This window comes from Nycticebus coucang, chromosome 11, assembly GCF_027406575.1.
Source record: "Nycticebus coucang isolate mNycCou1 chromosome 11, mNycCou1.pri, whole genome shotgun sequence".
NCBI classification, from domain to species: Eukaryota; Metazoa; Chordata; class Mammalia; order Primates; family Lorisidae; genus Nycticebus; species Nycticebus coucang.
In genome coordinates, this window is record NC_069790.1 from 103,649,931 (window position 1) to 103,663,604 (window position 13,674).

Below are 13,674 nucleotides of genomic sequence, written 5' to 3' on the forward strand. Positions count from 1 at the left end.
ACAGTCCCATGGGGGTAAGGAGGCAGTCAGTCCTCCCATAATCCCTTTGGCCATTGCCCTGCCTCAGTCATGCAGGGGTCTGGTGTCCCAAGCTGCCACCCTGGCTCCAACCAGCTGACGGCACTTCATGTCAACAACATGCAAGTTCAGATCCACCCAGGGCCTAAGCCAATCCTGCCTGGTTAAACCCCACTGGATCTAAGAACAATTCATTCCTTATGTGACATTTAAAATGTATTTTTCCCCCCAAGGTGGTATGTCAGTGGGGGGTGGGGGGCAGCACAACTTTGATCATAAAGACTAAATAAAATATTCTATGTATGCTAAACTGATTCTTTTATAATATGGCTATATAATTATGTACAACTTCTCAAAAAATCTTTTACGCCTCATGAGAAAAACCTGTCCTATAGGAATCCTGTTTCTGGTAGAAAATGATGGATAAATCCTAGGCTCTGTGGGGGAAGGAAGAACAAAAGGGACAGAGCTGAATTATTGCTGGAGGAAATGTGGGCAATTAAGCAGAAAGATCAAGGGCAACAGTTTCCTGACTTACAGCGAACTGAAGATATTGAACTATCTCCATTGTTACCCAAAACCATGATGTGCATACAATGCCCACTCGATTTTAGGTATAATCCTGCCAGAAGCTGAAAATGCAACTTGCATCTAAGCCTACCTGGAGGAGGGCCTGGAATGCAGTAGGACCTGGTTTAAGTTTGGGGTGCTGTGATGAAGGCAAGTCACGAGGCAGCTCGGCATCATTCCACACTCTCAAGTCCATCTGTCTCAGGGTGCACACGCACATCTCGGTGGGGAAACATTAGTGGTTAAGCAGAAAGACAACCCATCCCCTTCCCTTCCAACCTCCTTGCCTCCAAAGCCTCAGAAGCCTGCTCTAGGAGAGAAAGAACCTTCCAGAAGGGGACTCAAAAAAAGTCCCAGCAGAAAAATTGGGACTAGGTGAGGCACTAGGGATGCTGGAAGTTTGAGTAGCAAGAAGGCAGCACCTGGGAAGGGAGAGCCTGCGGGGCAAGGGAAGCATACTTCTCTCAGACCCATCCTTGGCAAATCTTTGTTAAGGGGATTCACACGGGCACCAACAGGACAGAGCAGGTCCACACAATAGACCCAAGTCCTGACCCTGCTGTGCCGTAACACAGGCTGTGAGGTCCATGGTCCCCCCTTTACCTCTGTAACCCCTGACTCACATTGAGCTATGAGGACAATGGCACGGCTGGCACTGGGCAGCAAGGCGTGGCCAGGGTGGGTGGGGAGGGTGTTCCTCTTTACAGGCCTTTGGCATTCTTTTAAAAGGAGATTTGACTATTTAAGAGACTAAGCAAGCACATCTCTGCCGGACCCTCCCATCCAATCACACTGTTCCCTCAAGTCCCAAAATCTATAAAGAAACTGTGGAGCCAGTGCTGCCCCAGGCCTCCCTAATCTCGGTAAGTTAGAAGTACAATTCTACACCCTGACAGGAGGGAAAAGCAAGAGCTGAGAGCGTGAAAGTGAGGAAAGTAGCAAAAGGGTCCAGAGAAGAGCCAAGAGGCTGGGTCTGCTCAGTGTTTAGAAAGGAAAAGAAGATTGGGTGTGTAGGAGGGGGCAGGTGACAGGCAGGGAGATGGGATGGTGGAGTTAGGCTTCTGCACCACGGGCCTTGCAAAGCAGCTATTGAAAAGACAGGGACCCTGGTGACCTGTGACATGAACAATCGTCCAGAGTTGCAGGCCGCTGCAAGGGAGGATTCTAGTGAGTAACCAAGAGACAGAGAAGCCCCGGCCTGTCCTGAGTGGTGGGTCAGTAGGAAGTGGAAAAGCACAGCCTGTCTGCTTTCCAGAAAACCTCCTGCCCTCCCCACGGCCACCTCCCACTCTGCCATGGGATCTGAATGCCACATAATTGCTCCTTGAGAGGAAAGTTGCCCATGGAGGGAGGCTGGGGACGCATGAGCAGCACGGAGGTGGGATCCATTATTTCTCAGGTCAGAGCCTCTGCTTTGGTATCTAAATTTATCCAGGGCTCGAGAGACTCAAACATAAAGGCCTCAGGGCCTGAAGGCCAGGCAGCTGCCTGGCTGAAGGGCTGAGCTGGGGACCTGTGTCCTCAGTGTCAGAGCCCACTTATCTGTGGCGGGGCTGTGGGCGTCGGGGCTCGAAAGATTGAATGAGGCAAGTTCAGCTTTGCTTTTCTTATCTAGGAGGCTCAGCAGGTTGGAGCTGCATTAGGAAGAGGAACTTGTTGTACTTTATAGGATGAAGTACAGAGGGGAGCGCCTGGAGACAGGAAAATCAGTCACAACCCCTGCAGGCATGTACCTCGAGGCCCTAAGCAGTACAGGGACAGATGAATGAAAGAAGGTTCTGCCTAGTGGGCACCTGGCCAGGTACCAAAGGCCGAGTGACCACCTCCTCTCACAGTTGTGGAGGTGACTTAACCCATAGCCCAATAGCAAGGCCTCTGGTGGAGTGCGTGATGTTATATACAGAGGTCAACCTTGGATTCACTCGTGTGACCTCTGGGAAGTCAACCCCCTTTCTCATGGGTAAAATGGAAGTTGTAATATTCAGCCCAAGGAAATGTTGAGGATTACCTGTGATAATCTAAGTACCTAATAATGTGCATAAAACACCCAGAACAATGTCTCGGTCGACAAAGCGTTCAGAGCACATTAGCTTCCTTCACGTCCCCTCTTATCTGCCAACTCTCAGTCCTAAGGAGCAAGGTGCCTCCCCACAGAGGCCAAAGTAAGAAGCATGGACTATCCAAGCCACACAACACATTCCCATCCACTGCTGAGTCCACATCTGAGTCTCTCTCCACCACCATCCCCAACACCCTCCACCTAGATCAACGGCACCTGCCATGCCTAGGCCTGGGCTCCAGGCCTCCTAGCTGAGGAAGAGCCCCATCCTGGTATTGGGGCTGTAGCAGCTGCTTTGCCTCCTCCAGGATTCTCTAAGCTGTCCACACAACCAGAACCTCAGAGGCCCTCATTCTGTGACACTGTTTCCAATCAAAGCCTTGCCCTTGTCCACACCACTAAAGTAAACTTGAAGTTCAAAAGCACTGGCTCAATGGCCCAGAACGAAGGCCTTCAAAGGCCCTCACCTCCCCACTCTCAGCCCTTGAGGAGTCTGTCCTTGGAGTGACTGGACCAAATGGCCACCTCACTGGATCTTGGTGAGCTGGACCAAGTGGCTGCCTCCTACCAGACTGAATACAGCAAAGCTTGAAATTGGGTTTAAAAAGATAATAGCTTTCATCCTGCTCACCCTATCTTGGTGTCTCTCTCCCTTTCTGTCTCCCTGCTCAGCTCTCATTCTGGAGAAGCCAACCACCATGTTGGTGAGTTCTGTCAGTAGCCCTCACAGATGGGCCCATGTGGTAGAGAGCTGACATTGCCAGTGAGGCCCCAAGGCTTGTCCACAGCCAGGGAGGGACCTTGGAGGTGGACCCCCTGTATTCTGGCCTGAGCCTGGGGGCGACTGCAGCCCTAGCCAGCACCTTCTCTGTGGCCTGCAAGCAGCCGTAAGCCAGGGGACCCTGCTAGCCATTCCCAGATTCTTGGCCCATGGAAACGATAGTAAATATTGTTCTAAGCCTCTGTGTTTGGGGGAGTTTGTTATATAGTAATGGATATCTTATGCATGTGTGTCCCCTGGCCCAGGACAGAAGGCATAAAGTAAATATGGAGCACTCGAGAGCTCTTTTTAAAAGTCACCGTGAAGGCTCCTGTGAGAAGCCAAAGCTTCTGCACAAAGCACCATGATACCAGGAAGCCAGCCCAGCAGCTGCATTCACAGGAAAGCCCCTAAGAACAAGTAGGGACTCTGAGAGACTCCCAGCAAGAACACCAACTGATGGGCTGTGGACCAGTCCCATTGCCATGGCCGTCCCATCAAAGTGGCAGGGCAAAGCATAGCAGCTGCAGCAATGAAGACCTCCCCCGGCTCTGTCTGCAATCAAGATGCTCTTCTCCTCCACCCAGAGTCCAGCAGATGTGTGCCCCGCAGCAAGGGAACCATGGACACTCGGGCCACTTCCTCATCTTGCCTCTGCCTCCGCCCTCTTCTCTGTACATCATGTCTTTCATCCTTTCCCATCTTTGTTGTCTTGGTTACATGGCCAGACTCCTGATCACTGCTAGTTTTCATTTTAATGATATATTCTTGTAAAGCACAATATTTTACTTCAATTGCATGTGTCACTGGATAAATTCCTTCAGTGTGTCTGACATTTGTGTATCAGCTGACTGAATGTGCTCTATGATTTGGGGGGTTTCTGCAGCACTTTCTTCAATTTTAATGTCTTTGCATTTTAATTTATGATCAGGCTCTCTCTACACAAATGTGTATATATAATATATATACACACACATATGATTCTAAAAAGTGGCACATGTATCAATAAATCTTGAATTGGCAAAGCTCATTTAAAACAATCCCCTCAAATCATGTGCACAAGCAATGATCATTTGGAAAATAGAATGATGAGTGTTCCCGAGGTACCATTTACTGGGAGTTCAATGCGTGTTTTGGGAGGAGAATGCACCAATGCCCAGCTATCAGTGGTCCCGGTGAGAATACCACTCCATGCTTGCGCAGGGCAGCTCTGATCGACCCCTTGAGATCCTTCTGGGGACATCAGGCAGGCCCAAGGGCAGAGTAGTGAGAAATTGGAAGGGGTTAGAAAATAGGGCCAGCGGGACGCACTTCCATTAAGAGGATGGTTGAGCAAGGGCTTAATAGTGCTCCAAAATATAAAATAGGCTCAGAGGACATCAACCAGCTGAGTTCCTCTTCAGATCTACTGGGTACAACATGGAGAAAAGCTTCAACCCATCAGAAGAGATTGAAGGGAAAGAGTGACCCATGACAAATGGATGGGTTGGCATCAGGCAAAGCGGCCTGAGGCAGCAAGGATTAACAACAGACCACATCTCTGCCCCCGGTCAGATGTGAAGTCGGGCAGGAGGTGGCACCACTGGTCTGCAGACTCTTCTGGAACACCTTCAGTCTCAGCCTCTCCTTCATGAAACTCAAAGGTTGAGATCCAGGCAGACTTAATACTTGCAAAACCAGAGGTAGAAAATACAGAAACGATACAGCAAAAACAAAAATGCTCTGATGGTCTTTTCCCTTCGTGGAAATTAGTCAGCACTGATTCTGCCACGTTTCTTTTCCTTTCTGCTTGGGCTCGACACGTGGGAACCCGCGGCCATCGGGTGTGAGACACACGCGGCAGGGCAGCGCTACCTGCCCGGGCCCTGCCTCAGGTAATCTCCCGTCACCTCATCACAGGTGCCTCGCCAGTGTGGAGTCGCTCTGATTTCCTGATACTCCCACCCATCAGGTAGCTTCACGCGGCACTAATTTATTTTTAGTTAAAGTGGATTTGAATTTCCAGAGGAATTTTTAAAAGAATTCCTAGATCCATTTAGGAAGCAGCAAAGCAGGAGCTGGACTCTCTGATCTGACACTGCCTTGCCATTCCAGCATCGTGCACGCACGTACACACACGCAGCCTCGGTTCCTGAGAAGCAACGTTCAGAACAGCACTCGAGCCCAGTGGTCTCCCACTACCCCTGTGGACCCATGCAGAGGGTCTAGGGAACACAAGCAAATTAATTTTAAAACACACTCAAGAAAAAAAAAATCAGGAAGGTTAAATTAATCTGCACAACAATTCCCAGTAAGAAGGGTTTTTGTGTTATCTACTCCTATTGCCTTTCCGCACGGACGTGTGCCCAATTCCTACCCAGAGAGGCTGAAGCCGATTGGCATGTGCACACACACACCTGAGCTCAGGCCCCGCAACAGGCTGATAGCTGTCAGGGTTCTGCTTAACCAACATCTCCAGGTGCTCTGCCCCTGATGTGCAAAGGGTTTAACCAGCAAAACCACCCAGGAAAGATGCACTCACAGAAGGAAAGAAGCAATCACGCCCCAAGCAGAAGTGTACGATGTTTTGGTACAGTGAATACTAGTCTCTCCCATTAACGCCCAACAGTAATTCACTGCTGAAAAGCAGCCGTAAAAATGATCACTTAGTAAAATGAAAGCAAGAGGCAGTGAAAGACAGAGGCAGATGAAAAGGATTACAGCAGAAATATTTAAGCAAAGAAATGATGTCCTTCTGAGACAACACTGACTTCATGACCCCAACATGGGTCAAAAGTTTTAGGTTTGCTTGATCCTACAGCAAGTCACGATGGTATTTGCCTTCAGATTATTACCTATAGTTAAAATGTTAACAGCCCATGGATTACTTCTAAGTTTCTAGACACCTCATGATGTCTGTAGGATTTATACACCACATTCTATAAACACACATGGCTTTAACACTTGCTATGTACCACCCATAACACACACACACATCAGAAAACATAAAAGACATCCAAATTGGTGCTTTCATCACCTCCTTTCCTCCTGCCTCATGTGATGTGTGCACTAAAGGAGTGAAATTATGGTCATCAAAGGCAAGGTTGCAAATGATTGGCACCCACACCTTTCAAACAAAATGAAAAGTCAGTAATTTCGGGGCTGCCTACAGATAGCTCAGTCTAGCTCTGGGCCCCTGAAACCCATAGCAAACCCCCCTACTCTCAGCAAACCGCCAAGCCCCCTCCCACCCCACCACTTTCGCCCCCACTTCAAGTCTCTTATCACGTTGCAAAGAACTCTGAAAGGTCCTCAATACACACAGGAGATTATTACAGGGCTCAGAGAAGGCAACTGTGTAATTACGGCTACAGTATGATTTCCATTATTCTCACACCCTGGCCTCAGGCACTCACAAACTTCCAGCACAGTCCTCCCACCCTCTTGCAGCCCCACAGCTTGCTGCGGCTGGGCTTCTGCCCAAAGCACGACTGTGGTCCTGATAACGTCTGGGAACAGCAACTCAGAGTTATTGCAAGGAAAGGGGCTCAGTGAGCAAGGGGCGCTCAGGAATGCTATTGTCTAGGAAAAATAAATAAACCAGCTGCTTTTGCTTTTTATTATTTCAAACAACAGACTGGGCAGCCCAGCCTTCCTTTCCCAACTCAGACTTGTCCCCATAGGTTGCCTGTACTGAGTCTGCCAAAGCCGGAGATGAACTCAGGCAGAACAATTAAAGAACTGCCACTGTGAGACCAGGGAGCAGAAAGTTTGGTTGCCCTGTGGCCTGGTTTTCCCCTGGAGGACTGGGGCTCATTCCTTCCCCAAGGCCCCTCCATCTTTACCTCTCAAATGTTTATGTCTTGCTGGCCCCACCACCGATAAGGATATTAGACGCATGTCCCGAGTGGCTGGAACAGACCTGTTCTCATATAAACCCACCAGAGGCAAAGGTGGGAAATACCAACCAGTGGTTTCATGAAGGCCCAAGCTCCAGGTCAGCTGCGGCCTGTCACTGCGGCCCAGCTGACTGCTGGACTCTGCTCCCGGGCCTGCCCAGAAGGGTTGTCTGAGTGTGCTGTGTGCCCTGGTTGCTGGACCTCCTCATCCCCACTGGTCCCCCTGGGCGACAGGGTACTAGCCACCATCTGCCTCAACCCACTCTCGGACCAACAGCAACATCTGCAAATTGACCGTCTCGGATTACGATGCAGCTGTGGCCAGGAAACATGTCTTTTTTTTTTTTCTAAGAGAAAATAACTGACCTGTTACATGCTCTAAACTCTCAGTGTTCATTTTCCTGCCATCAATCGCTGTCCAACCAGCTCAGACAATAACAAGAAAACTCACCCAGGGTCCACTCCGTCCTGCCAACAGGTGCAGGATCCTCCAGCAGCTGGCAGGGAACTCAGTGGGTGGGAACCTTTCAGGGTAAGGCAGGAGGTCATTTCTCCATGGCGCTGAGATCAGGCTTGCTGGAGAAAGGAGTTAGCACACCCCCAAATTGCCTTGCTTATTTATCCTTGCAGTGCTCATTCACCCAGTGGAGTGGGCAAAGCAGGTCACAGATATCACGTGGTGAGACTTGTACATGGTCATGCCTCTGGTATTCAGAACTCACTTTGCCAGCAAAGCGAACTCACTGAATCCTTGTGAAGAACTGTGCGGTCTGGGAAACCAACAGAAATGTCCGCAAGGTCCCTGCCCGAGTGCATGCACCTCTCTCCTCAGCGGGACCGAGTGACAGGAAGAAACAGGAAGGCTGCAAAGATCCCATGCGGCACCTATGTGGGAAACATGCCCACACCTCGCAGTGTCTTCTCCGGGTGTCCGCGAAACTCGGTTTGCTATGTAAGCAGAAACCACAACCAAGAGGCCACAGCAGCAAGGAAAGGCTCAGCTGTTTCTACTACATTCTTCCCAGATAGGCAGGAAACTATGAAATATGACATGCAGAGGATGGTTAAATTGTTTTCTAGTTGTGACACTGGAGGCAGAACCCTCAAATTCGGTGGTCACCTCTTCCTGGGCAGGACTGGACGCATGGCAGGTTGCATGCAGAGTGGCCCGGTGACCCACCAGTGCTCCTGCTTTCCAGTCCCAGATCTGACCCCTGTCATTGCTCTGCACAGACCTCCCCTGCTCACACATGCTGTGCCTCTCCCCCATCGCCTCCCACACCCTCACATTCCAGACCCACAACCTGCTCCATGGGGATGTCAACTCACAGGAATGGCTGCTGGCTGTACACAGGAGGAGGACGAAGCAGGCGCAGTCAGTATGCACAGACATCTCCTCCTGGCCATCTCCTCCTGGCCAGCTAACACCCAGAAACATGGCAAAGGTGAAAGGACGATCAAGGCCCATTCTCAGCCCGGCAGCAGCTCCAGACCCAGGCTGCATCCACACAATGTCCAGGGGGCTCCAAGAGACGCCTGCACGAGGCAAGCCAGAACTCAACATGGAACCACCATATTTCCTAGAAAGGCACTGCAGTGTAATGGTTGGCTGGCAGAAGTCAGGACCTTTTGCCTACAGTCTCAGAAAGCTTTTAACTCAATCCAGGGGGCAGGCTCTAGGGCCAGCTCCAACTCATGGAGATAAGAAGTCCAAGAATAGAACATTCCTGGATATTCCAACACAGAGCCAGGATCACTTGGTGGCCCCAAAGTCAGCAGCCTCTAGAGGATGAGCAGGAAAGGCCCGGTCCCCAGGGCAGAGCATTCTGCCACATCATAAGCAGTTTCCATGCTCCCACCACGCAGTGAATTCCTCACCCCACAGCTTGGCTGTGAGCCCCATTAGCGACTCCGATAGGCTTCCACTTCCTCTATCTGTTCCCTGAATGGATTCCAGATAAGGCAGCAGCCAGAGAGGCTGGAGCAAGAGGAACCTTTCACCTGCCTCCTTGCACAATCACCTAGACCTAACAAAGCCCTTGCCTTAGGGCCCAACTCCAAGTTGAACAGAGTATGTCAGCCATTTAGAACAACCTACTAAGCCTGAGCAAATGCGTTCATGCACACACTCAGCTCTAGGGAGGAGGTGAATCCTCACATTCACCCAAAACTTCCACATGGAGGCAAAGAAAGGACAAGGTGAATTATCACAACCTCAATAGCCACAAATATCCTTAGCTCAAACCTGGTTCATAGAGGCCCACAGGGTCACAGTAGGAAAAAAAGACATGAAATAGTATGTGTTCCAGTGGGGAGAGACTGCCTTCGCAATGACCAGAAGGAATGCACCTCTTTCCTACCTTCTTCAGCTTGCCACTTTTGGTGCCCACGAAGGCCAGAGAGTGGTTCTTGTAGACATATGCGATGACAGAAGTCATGCGGTCCCTGTCTTCCGTGAAGACGGGAATCCCACGCACCATGTCGGACACTCCCAGGGGAGCATTCATGTCCAGGCCACAGAAGTTATCATCAATGGTTAAGAGCTGAAAAGTAAAAGGGAAAAATTATAGGGGAGTGTCAGGGGAATTAGCAGAAGTATTAAGTCCAGAAACTATAGAACTAGAAGAATCCATGGAGAGGAACCATCTGGTACCAATCCCTCCTTATTGAGCTCCAGGGAAACTAGGTGACCTGTGATTAGTCAGCTGAGCAGGTGGCCACGGGACTGTGGCAAAAACTCAAATCCCCCAGTCTCTTTCCACATGCGCTATGGCTTCCCACCCCTTCCCCAAATCCTCCAGGCACCATCTTGCTGGCAGTGATGGCCCATCATTGCCACCATGGAAAAGTCTGGGGCTAGCCCAGGGCAGGGGCTCCAGACAGGGCTGCTCAGGCATGAGAGGGATGTGGTCTCCATATCTATACACATCACGCAGACAACAGGTGAGGACTCAAAAGTGTAGAACAGAGAACAGAAGCGTGGACACACGAGTAACACTATCAAGTCAAGAAAGGCAAGTACACATGATCTGTGGGAAAGGAGGAATGGGAGGCTCAGGACTGAACTCAGTGGGCTGGAGGGGTGCTTCACTAGCTCCCATCTCAGACTCCCTATTTTTTTAGAACACAGCAAAGATAGGGAGCCCTGGCCTTGTCATGCCTACACTGGCCTTTCCCACAGTGTCGTCTGTGGAACCCCAGCTCTCCGCAGGATACTCTACACAAAAAGGGCTCCTCAGACAAGGTGCTGGGAAACAGTACCAGATTCTGACCACGGTCTAGGAGAGTCATAATCTGCAAACTCTTTTTAGGAAGACTTTTAAAAGTCTTTTTATCTCAGCCTTTCCCAAACGTATTATTCTGTAAGCCACTTTTGATGGGAACACACTAGCATTCCTTAGAGGGAGCGTTCCCTAGATATCCTGTGGATACACTGACCCAGCTCTTGCTCCTGACTCAGGGAAGTAGTTGCAGGAGTCCGGAACCAACAGCAAAAGCCTGTGGCCATTTTCCCCTACTGTACTTCTGGATAAATCTCTCCCTTTTTTGTACCAGGCCTCCAGATTCCTCATGTAACAGGGTCTCAGCCGGGTTCCATGGCACCAGGGAATGGTGACATCCTGACAGTGGCCAGAGGCCAGTAGGAAGCCCTCGAACCTCCGCACAAGCAGCTTTGGTTTGGCACTGACCTCTCTGAGGTGCCAGGAACTTACATGGGCTTTTTCACTGTTCCTTGGATGAAACATGTGGCCTCAGAAGAGTTTCTCCTTTCCCACACTTCCATTTTCCACTCTATAAAGACGAAGGAAACGATCCCTGTTTTTTGATGAGCTACCATAAAACCTACGGTGCTCATGCCTGTAAACGTCACTGGACTTTTCAGAAAAAGGGCTAAAATAAAATACAAGGTGTCACTTTTCTAAAGGCCTCAATCCAGCCAAAAGCACAGGCATCTGGAGAGCACTGGGCAGGCTCTGGCTAGCAGGACTGCATGAACTTGCCAACACTGGGCTGTCTGGGGCCGCAGGGGGGCTTCTCCCAGAGTGGGGAGGGCAGGCAGGTACTGTCCATCCTGGAAAACCATGTGCCCAGCATCTCCCCTCCCTCCTGCTGGGGTAGCAGCAGCCAGGAGGAGCAGGGAGAGTGTGGGCCAGCCCCAGAAAGCCACATGCAGAGTGGATGTCCACTGCACACCTTTGACAGCCTCAGGCCCCTCCCACATAGTCTGCTTCAACAGCCCAGACCAAACACTCTTTCCCTCCCTCTAATAAGGAGTCAAATTTAGGAGGGAGATTCTAAGATAGAGTTTGATCTTTATCATTCTTCCCTAAAATGAGGAACAGGAGACAGGTTCGTGGAGGGGGAAAGGGAGGGACAAAAGAGAAGGAGAAAAAGTCTGGGCAGAGGGAAGGTGATACCCTTTTCCTGTAGGACATAACTTCAGCTTCCCACCCCGCCATCCAGGGCAGCCTGGGGTGCTGGGACTCCTCCCAGCCTCTGACCGTTCCTGCTTCTGGCTCACCAGGAGTAGGCAGCCCTAATGTTCTTGGTCCTAAACTGTGGTGCCAGGATCTTGGCCGGAAGCCAACTTCATATTTTACCAATTATGGCCATTTTCCAGGTCAATGAAGCTGAATGATTGTTCACGCTACACAGAGAGGGAACTGAGGCATGAGTGAGGCAGTCCAGGTTTCCGAGCCCTGCCCTCACTGCCACCAACACATGCCTCATTAGCCCAGGGAGTTTTCAGGCCACTCACCCCCCAGAACTGAACACGATTCTTCCCCTCAGCTAGTAAAACACAAGCAAATCACCCACCATCTATGAAAAGAGAGTATGCATTTGGTCATCCACGTCATCAAATCACCAGAAAGTCAGCGCCTGTGAGTCCCTTCCTCTGTGGCATCTCACTCAAGAGGCCCAAGTGAGATACTTTGCTAAGAAGAATATGTTCCACCTCCATCCATGTAAACATGAAAGAGGTAAAGTCTCCATTTTTCTTTAAGGCTGCATAATATTCCATGGTGTACATATACCACAATTTATTAATCCATTCATGGGTTGATGGGCACTTGGGCTTCTTTCATGACTTAGCAATTATGAATTGGGCTGCAATAAACATTCTGGTATAAATATCTTTGTTATAATGTGATTTTTGGTCTTCTGGGTATATACCTAGTAGAGGTATGGAAGAAAAAGTATCCAATGTACTCATCCCTACTATAGCTTTCATATGAAATCTATAACCCAATTATAACCCAAGAATATGGGGAAAAGGAATAGGAAGGGTAGGGGAGTCAAAGGATGGGTGGAGGGAGGGTGATTAGTGGGACCATGCCTATGGCGCATCTTACAAGGGTACATGTGAAATTTACTAAATGTAGAATACAAATGTCTTAACACAATAACTAAGAAAATGCCATAAAGGCTATGTTAACCTGTTTGATGAAAATACTTCAAATTGTATATAAAACCAGCATATTGTACCCCACAATTGAATTAATGTACACAGCTAGGATTTAATAAAAAAAAAAAGAGAGAGAGAGAGAGAGGCTGAGGTGAAAGCCAGAACAATGACAGCTTTCTCCATGAGTCTCCCACTGACTCTGTTTCTCCCTCTGAACAGGCCCCAGGTGATGAAGGTAAGATTAAGGCCTTTGCTCAAGCACAGTGCAGGTCTGAAAGGACACTGAGGTCCCCCAGCCATGACAAGAGGTGGCCTTATTCTTTGTCTCCTCAAAGCTGAGGGACAGCAGTCAGGAAAAAGTCACAAGACCTGGGTCCAAGTGATAGCTTTGCTGTGTCCCAGCTGTACAACTCTCCCCTGCTGTTTTCTCAGCCTGACTTCTCTGGCTGTGGAGTAGGTAAGGTAAATGCAGTGAGGAAAACCAGGAAGCCCTTCAGCAAGTAAGATCATTCATGTGGATTTTTTAAATGGAAATCCTGCCTAGAGAGGGCTAGCAGAGCTGCAGGAGTGGCCCCAGCCTACCTGCTGACCAGAGGACAGCACTCAAGCTTGGAGTGCATTGCTCGATCTAAGCTGTACCATAAGGCCATCATGGCCCCCAAAGCAGGAGGAGGGAGGATCCCCAGAACCCGCAGACCTGGGAGGTGAGGTACCAGGTGCAGATGCCAAGGCAGCCTGGGCCCTGGAAGGGAAGACTAATGGGCAAAACCTTCCACAGGTGAGAGTCATGTAGATGCCTGAACACCCTGGGCAGTAGGGGAGGTCTGGCTCTGGCTGCAGCATCCCCCAGGGCCCCATTAACAGTGATATTAGAGCCACAGCCAGAGGAGCCAGGACCAGACTGAGCTGTAATCAGGAGCCAGCAATGCCTGAGGCCCAGGGCTGGCTTCCTGTCACTCTACAATACCCAAGAGTGAGTTAC

General features: G+C 49.9%; 1 protein-coding gene across 1 annotated transcript in view; it reads right to left on the bottom strand.

The window, feature by feature from the left end:
- Positions 1-13,674, bottom strand: part of PLXNA4 (plexin A4) — a 442,851-nt gene that overhangs the window by 349,911 nt on the left and 79,266 nt on the right. Inside the window, exon 3 of the mRNA XM_053553499.1 lies at positions 9,646-9,828. Within this exon, the coding sequence (XP_053409474.1) occupies positions 9,646-9,828 (183 nt within the window). The remainder of the gene's footprint in view (positions 1-9,645; positions 9,829-13,674) is intronic.